Source organism: Budorcas taxicolor, chromosome 8, assembly GCF_023091745.1.
Source record: "Budorcas taxicolor isolate Tak-1 chromosome 8, Takin1.1, whole genome shotgun sequence".
Taxonomy (NCBI): domain Eukaryota; kingdom Metazoa; phylum Chordata; class Mammalia; order Artiodactyla; family Bovidae; genus Budorcas; species Budorcas taxicolor.
In genome coordinates, this window is record NC_068917.1 from 62,846,677 (window position 1) to 62,866,064 (window position 19,388).

At 47.6% G+C, this 19,388-nt stretch overlaps 2 protein-coding genes across 5 annotated transcripts; one reads left to right on the forward strand and one right to left on the reverse strand.

Moving 5' to 3' along the window:
- Positions 1-140: 140 nt before the first annotated feature.
- Positions 141-6,757, forward strand: RGP1 (RGP1 homolog, RAB6A GEF complex partner 1). 4 transcript variants are annotated; one of them, XR_008199846.1, is made up of 12 exons: positions 141-264; positions 418-493; positions 593-727; positions 1,091-1,227; positions 1,507-1,590; positions 1,692-1,841; positions 2,104-2,250; positions 2,434-2,561; positions 2,764-2,953; positions 3,487-3,638; positions 5,057-5,134; positions 6,653-6,757. XR_008199846.1 is itself a non-coding variant. In XM_052645388.1 (11 exons), exons 3-11 carry the CDS (start codon positions 612-614, stop codon positions 5,072-5,074), a joined length of 1,122 nt encoding a protein of 373 aa, XP_052501348.1. In that variant the 5' UTR covers positions 141-264; positions 418-493; positions 593-611; the 3' UTR covers positions 5,075-5,712. The 4 variants fall into 4 exon arrangements, 3 of the variants coding, with proteins under 3 accessions (XP_052501348.1, XP_052501346.1, XP_052501347.1); XM_052645388.1 differs by lacking the exon at positions 6,653-6,757 and having other exon boundaries at positions 5,057-5,712; XM_052645386.1 differs by lacking the exons at positions 5,057-5,134; positions 6,653-6,757 and having other exon boundaries at positions 3,487-3,888.
- MSMP (microseminoprotein, prostate associated) lies at positions 3,834-5,115 on the reverse strand. Its single transcript, XM_052645389.1, has 3 exons — positions 4,768-5,115; positions 4,478-4,586; positions 3,834-4,114 (listed from the first exon to the last, which is right to left on the reverse strand). Exons 1-3 carry the CDS (start codon positions 4,895-4,897, stop codon positions 3,934-3,936), a joined length of 420 nt encoding a protein of 139 aa, XP_052501349.1. The 5' UTR covers positions 4,898-5,115; the 3' UTR covers positions 3,834-3,933.
- Positions 6,758-19,388: the final 12,631 nt, after the last annotated feature.

The window sequence follows — 19,388 nt, forward strand, 5'->3', positions numbered from 1 at the left end:
TCCGGGGCGGCGCCCGCGCCCGGGTACCAGCCCGTGGGAAGGTGACCCAGGGCGGCCGGCCCACCCGAGCCCCTTCCGGCCTAGCCGGCCCGGCGCTTCCGGCCGGAAGGGACTCGGAGGGAAGTCCCGCCTCTGCCGCGGCCGCAGCCACGCACTTGGCCCGGGCCCGGAGGGGCGGGCGGCCGAGGCCTTCGAGGCACCGAGTACCCTGTTTCAGTCTGGTCCCCTGTTTCGATCTGAGGGGTATCCGGGCTTGGTTGCGAGGTGCCGGGCGGCCGGGGCCCCGGGCTGGGAGGTGGAACCTCCAGGGAAGGGGTCGGGGGTGGCCTAGGGGTCCCGGCGGGGAAGAGAGGGGATGACCTGGCGCCGATAGGGGCGGCGGGCTGGGACCCTAAGCGGCTCCGTCTCCCTCTGCAGTGCCCGGTCAGCTGCCGCCGTACCTGCCTTCCGCCTTCCCGCACTCCAAACCTGGGCGCTTCCCTCTGACACCGTGGTACTGAACGCCCGTTTCCTCGGTCCTCACCCCCAGGCTCGCCCGAGACACCCTTCCCTGCCGTGGTACTGACCTCTGATACCCCTTGTTTCCTTCTAGATCCGATCCCGGAGCTGCCATGATTGAAGTGGTAGCAGAGCTGAGCAGAGGTCCTGTGTTTCTGGCAGGGGAGGCCCTGGAGTGTGTGGTTACAGTCACCAATCCCCTGCCCCCCACGGCCACTTCTGCATCCAGGTGGGGACACTGGTACTGAAGAACACGGCCCTTCTGGGAAGAAGCCTGCTATCTGTAGTGCTGAGCCAGAGCTCAGGCTGTCCTGTGGCTACATCACCACCACCTTGTTCATTGTGCTCTCATTGTAGGGAAGGGCTAGTTAACAGAAGATGTGGGTGACATAGCCCTCAGCTCGCCTTTCTTCTCTCCTCCCCCTGCTACCTGTGGTATACTTCTCTGTGTATAATGGTTTCTCTGTTCTGGATTCTCTGATCCGGACGACAGCCACCTCTCTGTGTTGGTCTTCTCAGTGTGGTAGGGAGTTTGGGAGAGCATTTGTGAGGTCAGGAGCTCCTCTGATGCCCTCTTTTCCTCCTCCCATAGTGAGGCTCTGGCCTGGGCCAGTGCCCAAATCCACTGCCAGTTCCACGCCAGTGAGAGTCGAGTGGCACTTCCTCCCCCCGACTCCAGTCAGCCGGATGTCCAGCCTGAGAGCCAGACTGTCTTTCTCCCACACCGAGGTTAGAGATGGGGCTTTTGCCTTCAGAGGGGATGGAATCATTGTTACCCAAGGGTGAAGTTGTCAGATTGTTCTGGTGGGTCATTACAGTCTCTGTCCTATTGGGGTTGTGGTGGAGTGTAGTTATTGCTCTAGGCGGCGTAAAGCTGTTCCTGTCTCACCTTGAGGAAAGAGGAGTGGCTTGCCCCGTGTTGGCAGTGCTTACTGTCCCCACTTGCTGCGCTAGCCTTCTCCAGCGCTAGACAATGAGGTTTTTAAGTTGCAGTCTTCTATTTTTTAGGTGAGAGGGGTCAGTGTATCCTTTCCACTCCACCAAAAATCCTCTTCTGTGACCTGAGGCTAGACCCTGGAGAGTCCAAATCATGTGAGTGACTGCCCCTGGGCCCCTGGATTGCCTTCTGCGGCTCCTGGAGGGAGGACCTCTCCGGCTACTTCTGGCTGCCCTGACTACTGCTTCCCAACCAGACTCCTACAGCGAAGTGCTGCCTGTAGAGGGACCACCCTCATTTCGGGGTCAGTCAGTCAAGTATGTCTACAAACTGACCATTGGCTGCCAGCGTGTCAACTCACCCATCACTTTACTGAGGGTCCCTCTGAGGGTTCTTGTGCTCACTGGTAAGCAAGGGTTCCTGGAGGGAGGGGCTGGGGAAGAGCCTCACCAAAGCAGTAATGCTCTTTAGAGAGTTTGTGAAAGGGGCTGGAGGGAAGCTTCCTGATCTTAGTCATGGTGTGAGGGAGTTGGGGAGAGAAAGTCCTGGAGCACAGGTGAGATGCCTACCCCTCAGTTGTGGCGCCCTGTACCTTCAACCCTGACTGTTGGCATCTAAAACCCTAACCACTGCTCTTCTCTCCCACCACCTGTCCACACTGTCTCTAGGCCTTCAAGATGTCCGGTTTCCCCAGGATGAGGCTGTAGCCCCATCCAGTCCATTCCTAGAGGAGGATGAAGGTGGGAAGAAGGATTCATGGCTCACTGAGCTGGCTGGGGAGCGCCTCATGGCTGCCACATCCTGCCGAAGCCTCCGTGAGGATCCTTCCAGAATTGCCCCGCCCCTTCCTCCCCTGTAGTACTCCTGTCTCAGAGCCAGACTCTCCTAACTGCCAGATTCTTCTGAGGACCCACAGATAGTTCATGATCATAAAGGCAGGCCCACCTTTTGGACTCCCCAGTATGGACCCCAGGTTTACTGTGTCCGTCTCTCCCCAGATCTGTACAACATCAGTGATGGCCGAGGAAAAGTTGGGACATTTGGCATCTTCAAATCTGTATACAGACTTGGCGAGGATGTGGTGGGGACCTTAAACTTAGGAGAAGGAACTGTAGCTTGTTTGCAGGTGAGAGAGGAGCAGGAACTTTGGGGGAACTGGGCCTGAAGGGTTAGGGTGGAAGGAGAGGGCCTGCAGAAAGACAGGTGGCATGGAGAAGTGGGCGTCACCCAGGGCCCTCTGGGAAAACAGCGTGAGGTTGGGCTGCCCTCCCGTCCAGAGTCAGCACGTCCCTGTGCCTGCCTGCACATCCTTGTCTTCTTGATCGCAGTTCTCAGTGAGCTTACAGACGGAGGAGCGTGTGCAGCCTGAGTACCAGCGGCGCCGCGGGGCAGGAGGTGCCCCCTCGGTGTCCCACATCACTCATGCCCGGCACCAGGAGTCCTGCCTACACACGACCAGAACCAGCTTCTCTCTCCCCATCCCTCTCAGCTCCACCCCAGGCTTCTGCACAGCCATTGGTGAGACCCTGACCTTGTTGGGGGCGAGGGGAGCCCAGGGTAAAATGCTGTGCTTTGGTACAGTATAATGGATCCTGGTTCCTAACACATGCCCAGAAGTTTCCACATCCAACCTCTGACGCTTAACACTTCCTCAGAACTTCAACCTGTTTCTTAGGTGCACGCACCCCTAAATTCTTAACAGCTGTGCAAATCTCCTCTCCCCCTGCCCACTGGGACCCTGTGGTACACTTATCTCTGATTCCACAGAGCATTTGCTTCAAGCTATCAAGTCCTGACTGTCTCACACTTGGGTTCTTAGGTGCTTGATGCTCTTGTCCTTATTGTCATGTTTCCAGTGACAACACACTAGATTTCTTGAGCGAAATCCTCAATCCTGGCTCCCTGCCCCATGACTTCCCGCTCTTCCTGAATATAGGGTTTCGTTTTTGTTTTCTAATTTGCTAACCACATCCTGTCATTGGCTTTTACTCCTGGCCTCTAATGCTTCTGCCTTTATCTCTCCCCACCCCCCCCACCCCCCCCCACCACAGTATCCTTGAAGTGGCGTTTGCATTTTGAGTTTGTCACCTCCCGAGAACCCGGTTTGGTGCTCCTACCTCCCATGGAACAGCCCGAGCCCGCCACCTGGACGGGGCCTGAGCAAGTGCCTGTGGACACCTTCAGCTGGGACCTGCCCATCAAGGTGCTGCCTACAAGCCCTACCCTGGCCTCCTACGCGGCCCCCGGCCCCAGCACCAGCACTATAACCATCTGAAACTGCCCCACGTGGCACAGCCTTCTTCAGGATCCTGAGAACTCAGCCCGTGGGCTCTAGTAGGGCCCATTGTTTCCACCTGGGGTCCAGTGGCACAGATAATGAGAGGCAGGCTTTCGGCTGAGCATTAACTTATTTATTCAGAATAAATTGGCAGCTGCTAGTGGTTTCCCTGGAAGTGGCAGCAGCAGTGGGCGGTCAGCAGAAGGGCAGTCAGTTGCGTTTAGCTGGAGTGGGGAGCAGGCGCCGCAGGCACAGGGGTGTTAGCTGAGCCCCACTCTGGGTCGGGCCCTCCCCCTTTGCAGGGCAGCCGAGGGTCAGATTTTTGCACGAGGGAGAACTGGCATGTTCCTGCCTCCTGGCGTACCTCACAGCCCGCAGGGAAGTCGATAGGATGCTGGGACCTGGGGAGCCGAAGGACAGGGGAAGGGTCAGGACAGTGAAGGTCCACCTCTATCCCTGACCCGAATCCCCTCCCCGGCGCTCCTCCCATGTCTCCCCAGTGCCCCCGGCCCTGCAGTATTTCTCTTGCCTGCCATATATGGATTTTTTTCATTTCAGAGCAGGAATATTTTCCCTCCAGATCCACCTAACTCCCTTCACTCTGTAACCTGAAGCCTCTCACACCTTCTTGTTGGTATCGTCAGGTTCAGCCAGCCTCTTACGGCTACTCCGTTCATTCTCACGTCAGAGCAATCTAGTCACACCCTGGCCAGCTCAGTCCCTCACATCGGAGCCATTCTCTCTGGCCACCTTTGGTCACTCACGTATCACAGCAGCCCACACCGACCGGATGCAGACAGGTGCAGTGGAAGCAGTCCTTGCGCAGCCAAGACTCGCCCAGGGTGAAATACTTCCCTTCATAGTGGCAGGGGGCTGGGGAAGAACAGGAAACGTTAGAGCCAGAGCGGAGCAGTAAGGGCATGCTGCCCCTGCGTGTGGTCTCTCCTATGTCCCAGCTCCAGGGAGTCTGCGTTTGCTGCCACGGGACCATCTCTGAGCCCTTCCTCCCAGTGCCCTCTGCACCCATCCTTCCTTACGCCTCACGCAGCTTTACCTTGAGCTTGGAAGTAGCACTTGCTGTGGACTCCTGGGTGCTGGAGGAGCAGAGATGCTACCAAGTAGATGACCCCCCAGCCTCCCCGAGTTCCCGTAGCCTGTCCCGCCCAGAGTGTCCTTGGGGCCATTCCGGCAGCGCAGCTCTTTCGGACCCTTCTTGGCTTCCGTTCAGGCTGCTCTGGCCTCGTCTCCTTGGCTCTTCTCTGTTCCTCTCCTTGAGCCTTAGCTTCGGTCTCTCTCCCCTGGGCGCCTGTCTTACACCATCTCTGTGCCCTCTGTTCTCACAGGCTTGGGGATGTTTATAAAGTGAGGACCCTGGCCCCCTGCTGAGTGGAGCTGGAAAAGCCGTAACTCTGTTTCCTGAGGTGAGGGCATGAAAACAAGAGGTCTAGCTTTAATAAGCTGTGAGAGCTGATTCATGCCCCCGCATAGCCAGGGGGAGGAGGGTGGCCGGGGAAGGGGCGCTGGACTGGGCACTTCCCCAGCAAGGAGGGGGCGGGGTGAGGGCCCCCAGGTGGTCCCCAGGACTCTCCCTGGCCTGGAGAGAAGGAAGCATTCCACCATCTCCCCCCGCCCCGTAATACACACACACACACAGACACACACACACACACACACACACTCTCCAGGGGTGTGTACGCTGGGATCCCTGCCTGGACCGGAGGGAGGCATTTCCTGGGGATGGCTAATCCTGTGCCCCAGCCAAACCAAGGAGATGCAGTAGGGTGCGACGGCCAGAGGCTCCAGGAGAGCAAACAGGCACCTAGTGTGGAGAAGGTTTCTCTCAGACCCTAGGGCAGGGTCTCCTTGCAGTGTCCTAGAGACATGGCTGGCCCTCAGAGGTTAGGGGTGAGGGGCTGGGGGCAGGTGTCTCCTTTTTTTCTTACAGGCAATAAGACTATCCATTGTTCATCACCCCAAACACACAGCAAATAAAAGATCTTGCCATATCTGGGAATGGTTCTTTTCAAAGAGGAACATCTCTAAGTGCCCTTACCGTATGGGTCATTCCAGTTTTCACAAGAGAGGCCCTTCTTTCCTCCTGTATGTTACGGAATGAGGATTTAGGAACGTATCCTCTGACATCCTCTTTTGGATTTCCTGTAGGTTCTGGAGAACCTGAAGATAGGTGATTAAGAGTCAGACTCTGGATTTAGATCCTAATTCTACTAAAAAGCTATGTGATATTGAGCAAGTTAGTTCACCTCTCTAAACCTGTTCCCTTGTCTGTAAATTGGGATAGTGATACCAGCTCATAGGATCATCAAGAGGATTCCATGAGATAATGCATGTCATGCTCCTAGCGCTGTGCCTGGCACATAGCCCTCCAGAAAGAGTAAGCTCCTGTGGTCGGTGCTAGATGTTCCATTCTTTGAATGATGCGGAGGAGCCCTGTGTGCATGGCCCACGGCTTCTGTTGGGGCTGCTATAGACTTCTTTCGCTTGCACATGTATGCTCCTTTCATCCTACCAGTTCCTGCAAAAATTACCTCCAGGATGGTTTTGGTCCTTGTGTCCTTGAAACTCTAAATGTCCACTTTGAGAACAGAGTTGCTGATAAGCCTCCTTTTGCTAGGTCAAGACCCCTCACTTCTTCCTGGGAAGACATATCCTTTTTCCATCCTTCCAGCTAACTTTGGGACTCCTGCTTTTTCTCATAAGGTTTCTGAACTATTTCTTCCCATCCTCCTGTAAACTCTCAAGTTCTTTCTCATGCGTCTAATGCCGGCCTTTGGTATTAATTGCCACAGCCACACCGGATTACTTTCGCTATTTCACACTCCGAAGACCCCTGTTCCAGCTATCACTCTCCTACCCACAGGGTCAGCACTTTGGCACTTATTCTATTTTCCTTCTAAGTCTCCAATTCCATTTACCTCTAGACTCCCGCTCCTGTAACCCAGTGGTTCCAATCCAACTACTTCTGGCTGACTTCTAGAGGACTGCCCTCCCTCTCACCTTGTCACCATTCAGAAACAGCTTCATCAGTCCTCCGAACTCCCTATCCTTTTCCAAGAAGACAGCTTACATGGCCGGAGATGAAGACTGTACCGCACCTTCACCCTAGTCAGGTCTGATATGCTTTCCATCTCAGAGGAGCAACAAGAGGAAAAAAAAAAAAACAGGAGCGGGGTGCCCTGATGTAGGCTGGCATGTGGGGAGCATGGCCTTGGAATTCTCTGGGCTGGAGCAGGTGGATTCAAAGGCTTGACCAACACAAGGGCCCAGAAATCGTGTCAGTGGCCAGTAGCTCTGCTGCTGCCTTTGTGGGGACAGCAGCTGACACTCTTGATGCTTGGACCATAGACTTCCTTCTGCTCCTGCAACCTGCCGCCAACCCCATGGGGGCCAGACACTAGTGAGAGAGCTCGAGAGCTTGAAGCGAGTGGTGGTCATGCTGTAGGCAGAGGGGATTGGTGTGTGTGAGGTCATGGGACAGGGGTGAGAGTTCCCGCCTGTAGTGAAGAGGAGGTAGGCACACAGGGGCAGGAGTAGGGGGCTGCTTCTGCAGGAAGTCTGGGGCGGAGACAGGAGCCCTCTCCAAGAAGTTGCGGGGTAGGTGTGTGGCGGGGTGGTGGTGCTTGAACCGGTTGCTTGCAAGCCTGCTGCTGTGCGGGCTCATGTGTGCACCTGTGGAGCTTCTCAGGACCAAGGCCACCCTTGCTGGTGTGTGTGTGTGTGTGTGTGTGTGTGTGTGTGTGTGTGTGTGTGCGCGCGCGCGGGCGCGCGTGCCTGGGGCATGGCTGTCGGGGATGCCAGTAGTGGGGGGCGCGGCGGTTGGCTTTCGGGCCGGGAGGGACGGCTGGCTCGCGCTGCCTACGCGGGGACAGAAAAACATCCGCCGGAGGCCCGGCCGGGCAGCGCTCCAACCGCGGCAGGCAGGTGCGCGCCGGGAGGAAGTGAGCGCATTCCGACGCCCCAGCCGGACAGGACAGGAGGGACTGGCAGCGGCCGTGGGGAGATCTGGGGGCCAGAGCCCCAAGGGGCGGCCGGGAGTGAGGAGCCCGGGGAGGGTCGTGGAAGCGCCGAGAAAGAGTTGGGGGGAGGGCCCACGAGGGGTCGGGGTCTGGGTTTCGCCCAGGGCTTGAACACCTAACAGACGCCCACCGACAGCTCCCGAACCCTCGGGAGAACTCAAACCGAGGGAGAGGGGCCCAGGGGCAATTGCGAAAGTCGAAGAGGAGAGGCCGGGAAGGGCAGCGAGGAGTGTGGGGCTGTGGAGCGAGATCGCTGTTGGCTGGGCAGGCTTGGGCCGCCAGAGCATTAGATGGAAGACCACCCTCCCCCACCCCGCCACCCCCAGGTGGGAAGGGAAAATGGCCACCCCCCAGGTGCCGGTGCACCCCGAGAGTGAGAAGCAGGTTAGAGAGGAGCGGGAGTTAGGGCTCCAAGGGTCCCATTGTGACGAAGTCGTTAAAGACCTTGATTAAGGCATGGCGATAAGGAGTTCGGATTGGCCTCTTAGGTAGAATCGATGGTCTCTTAAGTAATAACGAGGAGCTTAGAGGCAAGGTTATCTGTGTCTAGCACTGCTACCATCTTTGGTCTTTGCCGAAGGGCTAAGCATTGATCCTCTAATTTTTATAGTCATTTAAAATTGCATGGCTACATTTGTCAAACAGCTTAAGTTATTTGATTTTTTTTTAAATAGAAAAGTTGAAGAATCTCATCCAGTATTTGATTTAAAACTCTAAGGTTGGTTACATGGCATCGAGTCTTGTGTCTTGGCATCCTGTGTCTTGCTTTCATGCCTCGTTCCTGTCACTGGAAATTCTTGTGTTGTTAATGCCTCAATTCTGTGTCAGTGGCATAGAACTTCTTTTCCTGTTCCTCATCTTATGGTCTTTATTTTTAACTCTAACTTTTGTCTGTGCAGCCCTTTAACCTGCAACTATATATCCTAAATCTATTAAAACATTTCATTGGCATTCAGTATAGAAAGACAAGTAACAACTTTACCATATATGTTAGGTTACTTATTATCTTCTGTGGACATGTGTGTATCGATAAAGTTTCTATATTTACCTTGTGGCTGATAAAAAGAGATACAGCCAAAGTTGTGTTATCAATAATATTTATATAAACATAGCAATTTGTTAGTCTGATTTCTCTTCTAAAATCAACTCTACAGTGTCAGAAACTTACACTAATTCTATCATGATCTTTTAAATTTATTTTATCCTGGGTCAAAGGCAATTGCAAGGATTAGGATCGTTGTAATTTATTTTAAAGATCCTTAAATTCCAGTTACTTTTGGCCCCAAACGAGGAAATCTGGGTCAGTTAATTTTTTTTAAAGAAAATAATTTCCTACTTTGGGCTCTGTTCCTCTCCCCCGTGCTGTTTCAACCCCAGCCCTACCTTATTCCCAGTGGCTTTTACCTTCATTCCTTCTTTGCTCTGCTGGGCATCTTTAGAGGAAAACTTCACACCAACTTCCTCTACCATAAATTCTCTCCCTCCTCTCAACTCTACACTTCTCTTTGCCAACATACACCACTGCTTCTTCATTGATTTTTTTTTTTTTTTAAGTCTGCAGCCCTTTCTGGCTCTTTTCCATCTTAAACTCTAAACTCTCTCATATTGAAAATCTTTTTCTTCCTTTCTCTTCGGTAAAACCTGGGATTTTTAAAGGGTTAGGCCTTATTTACATGATCCACTTCTGTCTTCTTTCCTCTTCTATCATCTTTTTCTTACTCTGAATTCTGTACACTCTATTATGCTTACTTTTAGCACAGGTTCAACCTTCTCCTTGTGACTAAACATTCTTCCAGTAGATATAGAACAAGATTCTTTTTTTCGCCCATTATATTTCCTACAAGACAAAAGAAGTTTTCAAATTCACTTCTACTTCAGTCTCATCTTCCCTCATTTTGCATCAGAAGCATGACTGGGCTATTATTGGAAAGTCCCTTGAGTGACCACTTAAGCTTGGTGTTGTGCTAGGCAGTGTATAGTGCATTTCATTAGCCTGGTGCCAGATTCCTAAATTCTTACCAGTAACAGGTGTGTTATCATGTGTGTGTGCATGAATGTTCTCATATACATGCACATACCAAAGTACACAGACAATAGAACCATATGTCAGTATATGACTATAAATATGTCTATTCAGTATATTTTACATTATGAGCAAGCCAAATACATTTGGGAGTGGAAGGTGAGCATGGGTAGATTCATAGCTAGGATAGAAGTTTAAGAGACAATATCCTTTGCCATTCTATATTAAGATGAGGAGGAGAGGAATCATTCTTCTGGAGAGGAGGGGATAGTTTGAAGGCGACTGAGTTTCAAGAGTTGAGAGACATGACTTGTAAGGCTGTGGTGAATGGCGAGAGGATGGGATGAAGGGACCAGAGTCTGAAGAATAAATAGTTGCTGTACTCAGACAACTCATAAAGATTCTTTGGTTGTAGTACCAATTTCAACCATAGGCAGGTTTCCATTGATAACCTATATTGAAATTGCCCTGTGTTGTCGCTGTACCATTGGAACTATTACCAAATTTTTCTTTTTAACTTTTTCTGCTTATGAATTGCTGTGTAAATGATACCCTCCACCACTAATAATTAACCCCCAGCTAAACACTATTAATTCTGAGTTTCTTATCTATTTAGATGGTTTAATTTTTCAACCTTGCCCCACAGTCTACTTGTGATAATAGTAACCTTTGAAATTCCATTTATGACTTTCATTTTAATCTCACTTGTGAATTGCTCTTTTCTTAAAGTTATAGACTCAAAACTAGATACTGAGAAGGCATCTGCTTCTTTATTATCTCTGAAATATGACCAAGGAGGTCTCTGCTTGACTGTCTCTACTGAATGGAACAGATTACTGCCATCTGTAGTGGAAGTGGCCATTCTGTGGTCAGCTAGCTTTAAGTTACTCGCGGGTTGTTCAGCCGAAGTCTGCCTTGCTAGCATCTCATCCATTCCCACAATTCTGCTCTTTGAAACAGTATGGGGAAATTGACTAGTTTTTCAATGCAGCAGCTCTTTAAAGATTTGAAAGAGTTTGTTTTTTGTTAGCTATTTACGCTTTTTTCCTTTACTCTCGCACAGTTCAATAGAACTTTTCTATTATGCTGGAAGTGTTCTCTACCTGTCCTGCCTAATCAGTAGCCAAAGCCACATGTGCCTGTTGAGCACTTGAAATGTGGCTAGTGTGACTGAGGACTGGAATTTTAAATTTTAGTTAATTTAAATTTAAATGGCCAGATGTGACTCTTGTGTTAGTGTAGTTCCAAACTCCACGAGTTAGTACACTGTCACACGACTGGCTGTCTTTCGGCTGCTCCAGGAATCTTATGGTCACCTCAGACACAGTAAAACATGTGTAACTGAGCTCTTTATCTGTCTGGAGGCCAGTCTTACATGTGGTCACAACTGGAAAAGAAACACAAACCCAACCCCAAAGCCCTGATGAGTAATGTCAGTTTTACTGGACGTTGCTTAGAAGAGATAGAAGAGGAAGGTTATATCTCATCTCCTATATTTCAAAAGCAACAATGAAAACAAAAATCCCTCCTTTAGTCTCTGTCCCCAAGAGCCCCTGAAGTCCCTCTCACTTACCTTTCCCCTTCCTTCTCCTCTCTGACCTTGCTCCTCCATGCTGCTAGAGCACCACCTTTGCCCCCTTCTCCTTGAAGAAGGGTTCCTGGGCGTGCACTTCCTCCAGCTCCCCTTCCCTTTCATTGTCTCTGCTCAGTGAAGCCAGGGAACTTTTTCTGCATCCAGCTTTCTTGGGGGGTGATTAGGGCTAGAAGGTCATAAATAATTATATTTTCCCTTTCTTCACATAATTCCTGATTTCTTTCTAAGGGTCCTCTCTCTCTCTTTTTTTTTTTTTTAATCATTGCTGAGAAATCCTTATTTATCACTGTTTAGAAGAAGTGTCTCTAACATTTTGTTTTCATTCCAGATCTATTCTTGGCAAATTCTAAAACTACTTCTTCACAGTTTCTTCATCTTCTTTCTTTTTGCTTCTATGATATTCTGATAGATTTATCTTCTCTTCCCTGGTCTTCATGGCCTACATCCACCAGGAGTGCAGCGTTCGTTTCCCGCTGTGGTCACTCTGCCTTGTCCTCCCTTGATTCCCCTCTTAGCTCACCATTGTTGTCCATACCTGCCTCTCTTTATCATCTGTTATTTTCATCTCCTCCTTATCTGCATGTGTACTAAGTCGCTTCTGTCATGTCCAGCTCTGTGTGACCCCATGGGCTGTAGCCCGCCTGACTCCTCTGTCCATGGGATTCTCTAGGGAAGAATACTGGAGTGGGTTGCCATGCCCTCCTCCAGGGGATCTTCCCGGCCCAGGAAACAAACCTGTGTCTCTTATGACTCCTGCATTGACAGGCGGGTTCTTTACCACTGGCACCAGCTGGGAAGCCCACCTCCCCATCTGCATTCTTTTTAAATCGCTATTTAAAATAACCATTTAGGGGTCTCAAGTGATTCCAGGGGGTCTCATCAGTCTCTGTACTATGACCTAAGAATATGTGGGTAGCATTGATTTCTGTGGATTGGGAGGTGACGGGGTTGAGGGGCAGAATATCCTTTCAACCATGGCATTGCTGTTTTGGTCTGGATAATCCTTTGTTGCAGGGGTAGTTCTGTATACTGTTGGATGTTTAGCAGCATCCTTAGCCTCTACCCACTGCATGTTAGAGGTACCTTCTCAGATGTGACAGCCTAAAGCATCTCCAGACATTGCCAAGTGTTCCCTGGAGGGAAATTCTGTCCCTCACTCCCGCCACATACAGAACTACCATGCTAGAATATCAGCTTTCTGAAATTGATCAATGGTGATACTTTTTCTCCTCAACTGCTGATGTGTTTGCTTAGCCCGAGTTTTCAAAAGTGTGGTCTTTGTCTTAGGAGGTAGCTTCTTAAAATTTCAGGTTCGTGAGCTCTTCCTATATCTCCTGAATCAGAAACGCTAGAAGTAGAATCTGGAAATCTGGTTTTTATAAGATACTACCCCCTTTCCCCAAAGTCTGGTAATTCTTATGCCCTAGGCTTGACCCTCTGTGGCATAACTGCTGCATTACCCGCATTTTTTCCCTGCAAGTCTTCCTGGTACTTCAGCTTTGCTTCCGCTCTTGGCCCCACAATGCCAACACAAATAGGGAGGCCTCAGGTTACTAGGACAACCAGGGCACAGGAAACCATAAAGTCTCAGCACTCCCACAGGCATCACAGACTGGCTATGCCAGCTTGCTTTCTCCTTAGGGACTCAGTCCTACTTCCTAATCCCCATCCCCAGATTACCCAGACTGGAAGAAACACAGGCCTAAGCTACACACCCTGATTTTGCAGACCTCATGGTAGAATATGGAATGGCTGGATGAAGAATTGTGAATGAAGCTTTCTTACTAACATTGGTATTCCAGGTCACCTTGGTGATAATTAAATTTTGTTACCTGTGAGAATTACATTCCCCTGAGAACTGATGAGATTACAAGCTTGGAGTCAGGCTGCTTCCATTTATTTATGTTATTTATACTTGTTTCTTTGGAGCTTGAGTCTTAGATCTTTTTGAATCCCTAGCTAGATGTTTTCACAATTTGCTTTGGGTTAAAAGATTTAGCAATCTACTTCTGACATACTGGGACCAGCTAATGGTTCAGTTCAGTTCAGTTCAGTTCAGTCGCTCAGTCGTGTCCGACTCTTTATGACCCCATGAACCGCAGCATGCCAGGCCTCCCTGTCCATCACCAACTCCCAGAGTCCACCCAAACTCATGTCCATTGAGTCAGCGTTGCCATTTAACCATCTCATCCTCTGTCATCCCCTTCTCCTCCTGCCTTCAATCTTTCCCAATATCAGGGTCTTTTCAAATGAGTCAGCTCTTCGTATCAGGTGGCCAAAATATTGGAGTTTCAGCTTCAACATCAGTCTTTCCAATGAACACCCAGGACTGATTTCCTTTAGGATGGACTGATTGGATCTCCTTGCAATCCAATGGACTCTCAGGAGTCTTCTCCAACACCACAGTTCAAAAACATCAATTCTTTCGTGCCCAGCTTTCTTTACAATCCAACTCTCACATCCGTACATGACCACTGGAAAAACCATAGCCTTGACTAGATGGACGTTTGTTGACAAAGTAATGTCTTTGCTTTTTAATATGCTGTCTAGGTTGGTCATAACTTTCCTTCTAAGTTTAGTAAGAAAATAATGGTTTCCAGATAATGAATGTAGGTTCTATTTACACTTTATTATAGAGCTAGTCATTTGTTTCCAGGAAGACCATCTGATTTGATTAACTCTTTAAAGCCTTGAAGAAGTGCAGATCTCCTTTTAGGTAGATGCTTAGAAAATGTTGATTTGATTCAGAAGTGGAGCCAGCCACCTTTGTGGAACATTCCTGGCAGGCCAGAACAAGAGAGAATAAGTGGGGTGGTGGGGGGTGGGAATAAAGTAGACATGAGAGCTCTTCTCAAGAAGAGAGCATAGACAGTGTCAGACTTTATTTTGGGGGGCTCAAAAATCACTCCAGATGGTGATTGCAGCCATGAAATTAAAAGACACTCCTTGGAAGGAAAGTTATGACCAACCTAGATAGCATATTCAAAAGCAGAGACATTACTTTGCCAACAGTGGTCCGTCTAGTCAAGGCTATGGTTTTTCCTGTGGTCATGTATGGAAGTGAGAGTTGGACTGTGAAGAAGACTGAGCGCCAGAGTGCCAAAGAATTGATGTTTTTGAACTGTGGTGTTGGAGAAGACTCTTGAGAGTCCCTTGGACTGCAAGGAGATCCAACCAGTCCATTCTGAAGGAGATCAGCCCTGGGATTTCTTTGGAGGGAATGATGCTAAAGCTGAAACTCTAGTACCTTGGCCACCTCATGTGAAGAGTTGACTCATTGGAAAAGACTCTGATTTTGGGAGGGATTGGGGGCAGGAGGAGAAGGGGACGACAGAGGATGAGATGGCTGGATGGCATCACCGACTTGATGGACGTGAGTTTGAGTGAACTCTGGGAGTTGGTGATGGACAGGGAGGCCTGGTGTGCTGCAATTCATGGGGTTGCAAAGAGTCGGACACGACTGAGCGACTGAACTGAACTGAGCTTCACGAGGTGGAATAAGGACCTTCATTTCAGATGACAGTGATGGGGAACCAGTTTTGATTTAACAGGGAAGAACATTTGAACCGTTAGAGGATCTCAAATGGGAGTGAGCGGAATCGTTAGGCAGTGAATTGTTTGTGACTGTAATGCTCGCATAGAGGTTGGATTACCATTTGCACAAGATGTAGATGTTAAGCTGGATTTGCATGTAAAGAGAAACAGGTAGATTTATCAGCAGTCAGTTCATCCTTTCTAATTTGATTCTGTGGTAACTATTAAAATCATTACTGTTTTTCTAGACATCTCTGCCAAACTTACCCCCTTGAGTCATTGAATATTAGAGTTAAGTAGAGCCTTTAAAGATTTCTCAAATTTGTATCCTAGTCCTCTTGATTTCTCAAGAATGCCTCAGAGGTGTAACAAAGTGGCTGGGAGGTATAATTAAGGAGAGCTGGGGCTGTGAACCCTGTCCCTATGTGAGGAACAGGGGTTTTGCTGGGAAATAAAAACCCTGAAACTTAAAGCCCTGCTATTCGAGGTTCTTCATTTTATTGACAGAGAAAAAGATATGGAGCACGAAAGTATATTACCAAATATCACACAGCTAATAAATTTCAGTCTTGGAACTCAAGTCTAGCTCTTCTAATTCCAATCATTGTTTTTTCCACTCTACTAGTCTACCTTCTTAAGAATTCAGTAAAATTTCTCTCCGTTTTTCTGACCACCACTGTAATCTAGAGAGTTATTTCTTTAGACCCACTCCTCTATAAGCCACTGAACTAGTCTCCCTGCTGTCCGGGGCCTCCTTCTTGTCTATTATACTTGCTGTTGCCGTGTTATTCTTCATGAAACATTGTCTTCATCATGAGATTTCTCTGCTCAAGAACCCTTATGTTTCCTGTAAGAACTTCAGAGCCTCACACGTAGTTGGCATTCTTTAGCATCCTTGTTCAGCCAGATGAACTTGAGCCCGTTCTCTTATGAGTAATAAATGGGCTATGTAATAGATTAACTGAGTCCCACCCTATCCATAGACTCCAACTTTGGTATGATTTTTGTGTACATCTTTAATCAGAAATGATGAGGTGATACAAAAGAAATAGAAGATCACAGCCCAGGAAAAGCGTGTTGTGTAACAACATGTATAATGTAATCCAATTTATATGACACATACATGCATTTTTTAAAAACAAAAAAGGGATATATAGAAATTGGAACAACAATAACAACAACAACACCCAACTGGTAACAGACATTAACTCTGATTGGAGGGGGGGGGAATTAAAAAAGGATGAGGGGTAGGGGAGGGAGGTGGGAAACTTAAAATATGTATTTCACCACGGAGGAAAGCCTCACAGGATGGATGGGAAACCTAAGGAACGAGGCTTGGAACTGACAAGAGAAAGAAACTGCTTGGTTGTCTTGCCTGGCTCCACTGCAAGCCATGTCTTTGCTTCTTGCAAAGAAATAAAATTCCGTGAGATTATTTGATTGGCCAAGCTTAAGTCAAGGGCCATCTCTATCAGGATAGAGAGAGAAAGGGTCTAGGGGAAGGAGTCCCTAGCATATCCCTTGGTTTCTGTCAAGGGAGGACAGACATTTAATTTTATTCTCCCAACAGGGCTTTGTACAGAGCAGAAGAGTTAATTGCTGGACAGGACATTAGTGTACTATTACACAATGGCAACCCACTCCAGTACTCTTGCCTGGAAAATCCCATGGACGGAGAAGCCTGGTGGGCTGCAGTCCATGGGGTCACTAAGAGTCGGACATAACTGAGCGACTTCACTTTCACTTTTCACTCTCATGCGTTGGAGAAGGAAATGGCAACCCACTCCAGTATTCTTGCCTGGCGAATCCCAGGGACAGAGGAGCCTAGTGGGCTGCCGTCTTGGGGTCGCACAGAGTCAGACACGACTGAAGTGACTTAGCAGCAGCAGCAGCAGCAGCAGCAAGATGCTGAAACTAGAAATGACAAGAGTTCATTGAATTCAGTCACCCTCCCCCACTTCTTATCTATCAATACATCCAGATCCTAGGCCTTCCTTTTCTTTAGGTTCAACCAAGCCCCCTGGTGTGGTTTTAACCTTTACTAGTGGAGGAGTAATGAGTTAAGAGGATGGGGGAAAGGAGAAGAGTAAGGTAAGGCAGGTGGAGAGGGAAGTTAGCAGATTTACTTTGCTTTCTTCCCTTTCTGTGCTTGCAGAGAAAGCCTTTTCAGTGACTGACAGTTTTTTGTTTTTCGTTTTTTTTTAAAAGATCATAACAAACATTTGTGAGCCTAATTACAAATAAAACCTTATCCCTCTGGCTATTCTAACAACCTACTCCTCTGATGGAGAAACTATTCTTCCACTGTGAACCACATAGAGTATGGTCAGGGAGGCATTTCTGTCCATCTGCCTGCCATGTGTGTGTGCTGCCCTCTTTGGAAGGTCCAGGCGCCAGTCAGAGTATATGCCAGAAGTATTTTTTCTCACAGTGGGGATTCTTTACTTTTGAAGCATTAACCTGATAAAAAATACCTTTCTTCACTTTTTAACATGGGCTTCCCTGGTGGCTCAGCTGGTAAAGAATCTGCCCACAATGCGGGAGACCTGGGTTCGATCCCTGGATTGGGAAGATCCCTTGGAGAGGGGAAAGGCTACACTCCAGTATTCTGGCCTGAGAATTCCATGGACTGTATAGTCCAGGGGGTTGCAAAGAGCTGGATATGACTGAGCGACTTTCACTTTCACTTTAACATAGCTCAGGCCTGACTTTTTGAAAATCAACTCCAGTTAATCCCAGGAGGGCGTACAAATTCACACTCTAACTTCTGTGAATTGCAAAGCAAATTCCTTGATTTTCTGCTGGTAAGAGAATCTGTTCCTCTGGTATGTTTCAGAGGCTGATGGATCGAGGATACCGTTATGCTACAATGGACTGATTAACTTTTGTAATGACTTGTTGGCCAGCCACTATTGATAACAAAAAAGACTTAACTCCTTAAGTGTTGTAAAATAATTATTTTTTCAACTTTATTGAAATATAATTTACATACAAGATGCACCCATTTTTATTTATTTTTTTAATTTTATTTTTTTGCTTAAAATTTTTTAAACTGTCTATCAGGTGAGTTTGACAGAAGTATTGTTAACTTTGTGAGAAAAACATGCTAGTAATATCTGGTGGCTCATAGCCAACTTTCAGTGCTTATAGTTTCTTCATATAATTACTCACGGTAATCCCTTTTATATAAGCATCTTAAAAACCTGCTTCTCTCACTAACCAAGCCTGACCAGTTAGAAGAGTTTTAAAAGGACAACAAATCTTTTTAAACTGCAGAAGTAATATGCATCTGTGAAAAATTCAAACAAGATGAACCCATTTTAAATGTGTAATCAGTGAGTTTTGACAGGTATCTACGTCTGTGTAATCATCTCTGCAGTCAATATGTAGAACATTTCTGTCACCCTCCCCAAATCTCCCTCTGCCCATTGCAATCGTCTCCACCCAACCCCAGACATCCAGTGATCAGATTTCACTGCAGATCAGTTTTGCTTACTGTTGAGCTTCATATAAATGGAATCATATGGTATGTATCCCGTGTATGGCTTCTTTAATTCAGCGTTATGTTTTTGATATCCATCCATGTTTCTGTGTTTATCAATAGTTCATCCCTTCTGTTGTGGGGTAGTATTTCATTGTTGAATATACCACAGTTTATCCATTCACCTGTTGATGGACATTTGTTTCCACCTTCCAGTTTTGAACATTCCCATACAAGTCTTTGTGGATATGTATGCACTTTCCTTGGACAGAACTTGGAGTGAAATCTTAGATCCTGTGGTAAATGAATGTTTAACTTGATAAAAACTGCCAAATTTCTCCAAAGTGGCTGTACGATTTTATAGTTACCAGCATTCTGTGAAAATTCCAGGTTTATGCATCTCCATCGGCACTTGGTATTGTCAGTTAAAAAAAATTATTTTAGTAGGTGTGTAGTGGTATCTCATTGTGGTTTTAGTTTGCGTTTTCTCAATGACTAATGATACTGAACATCTTTTCATGTGTTTAGTTGCCACCTATCTTAAATTTGGTGAAGTCTTTTTAAATCTTTTGCCCATTTAAAGAATTGGAATGTTTGGCTTCTTGTTATTGCATTGCAAGAGTTCTTTATATATTCTTTTTATTATAAAGGTTTTAAAATAGTTTGGATACAAGTCTTCTGTGAGTATATGAATTGAAAGTATTTGCCCATGTTAGTGACCTGCCTTTTTATGGTATCTTTTGAAGACGAGAAGTTTAAATTTTTGATGAAGTCTAATTTCTTACTTTTTCCTTATCTAGTTAGTCCTTTTTGTGCCTTGCATAAAAATTTTTTGTTTATACCAAAGTCACAAAGATTTTCTCCTGTGTTTTCCTCTGTATCTAGAAGTTTTATAGTTTTAACTTTCACATTTGGGTTTGTTGATGTTTATGATCCATTTTGGTCACTTCTTAACTTTGTCTTCACTGCACAGCAGATGCAGTAGGAAAGGAAGAATCTAAAATAAAGA

Bases quoted from the DNA above. Each gene is read 5' to 3' on its own strand.
- RGP1 (XM_052645386.1), top strand. From the start codon at position 612: ATGATTGAAGTGGTAGCAGAGCTGAGCAGAGGTCCTGTGTTTCTGGCA. The intron at 1,228-1,506 runs GTTAGAGATGGG...TCTATTTTTTAG, and splicing joins TGTCTTTCTCCCACACCGAG to GTGAGAGGGGTCAGTGTATC. The intron at 2,954-3,486 runs GTGAGACCCTGA...CCCCCACCACAG, and splicing joins AGGCTTCTGCACAGCCATTG to TATCCTTGAAGTGGCGTTTG.
- MSMP (XM_052645389.1), bottom strand. From the start codon at position 4,897: ATGGCCCCAAGGACACTCTGGGCGGGACAGGCTACGGGAACTCGGGGA. The intron at 4,587-4,767 runs GTAAAGCTGCGT...GTTCTTCCCCAG, and splicing joins GTGCTACTTCCAAGCTCAAG to CCCCCTGCCACTATGAAGGG. The intron at 4,115-4,477 runs GTGAGTGACCAA...TCGGCTCCCCAG, and splicing joins GGTGTGGGCTGCTGTGATAC to GTCCCAGCATCCTATCGACT.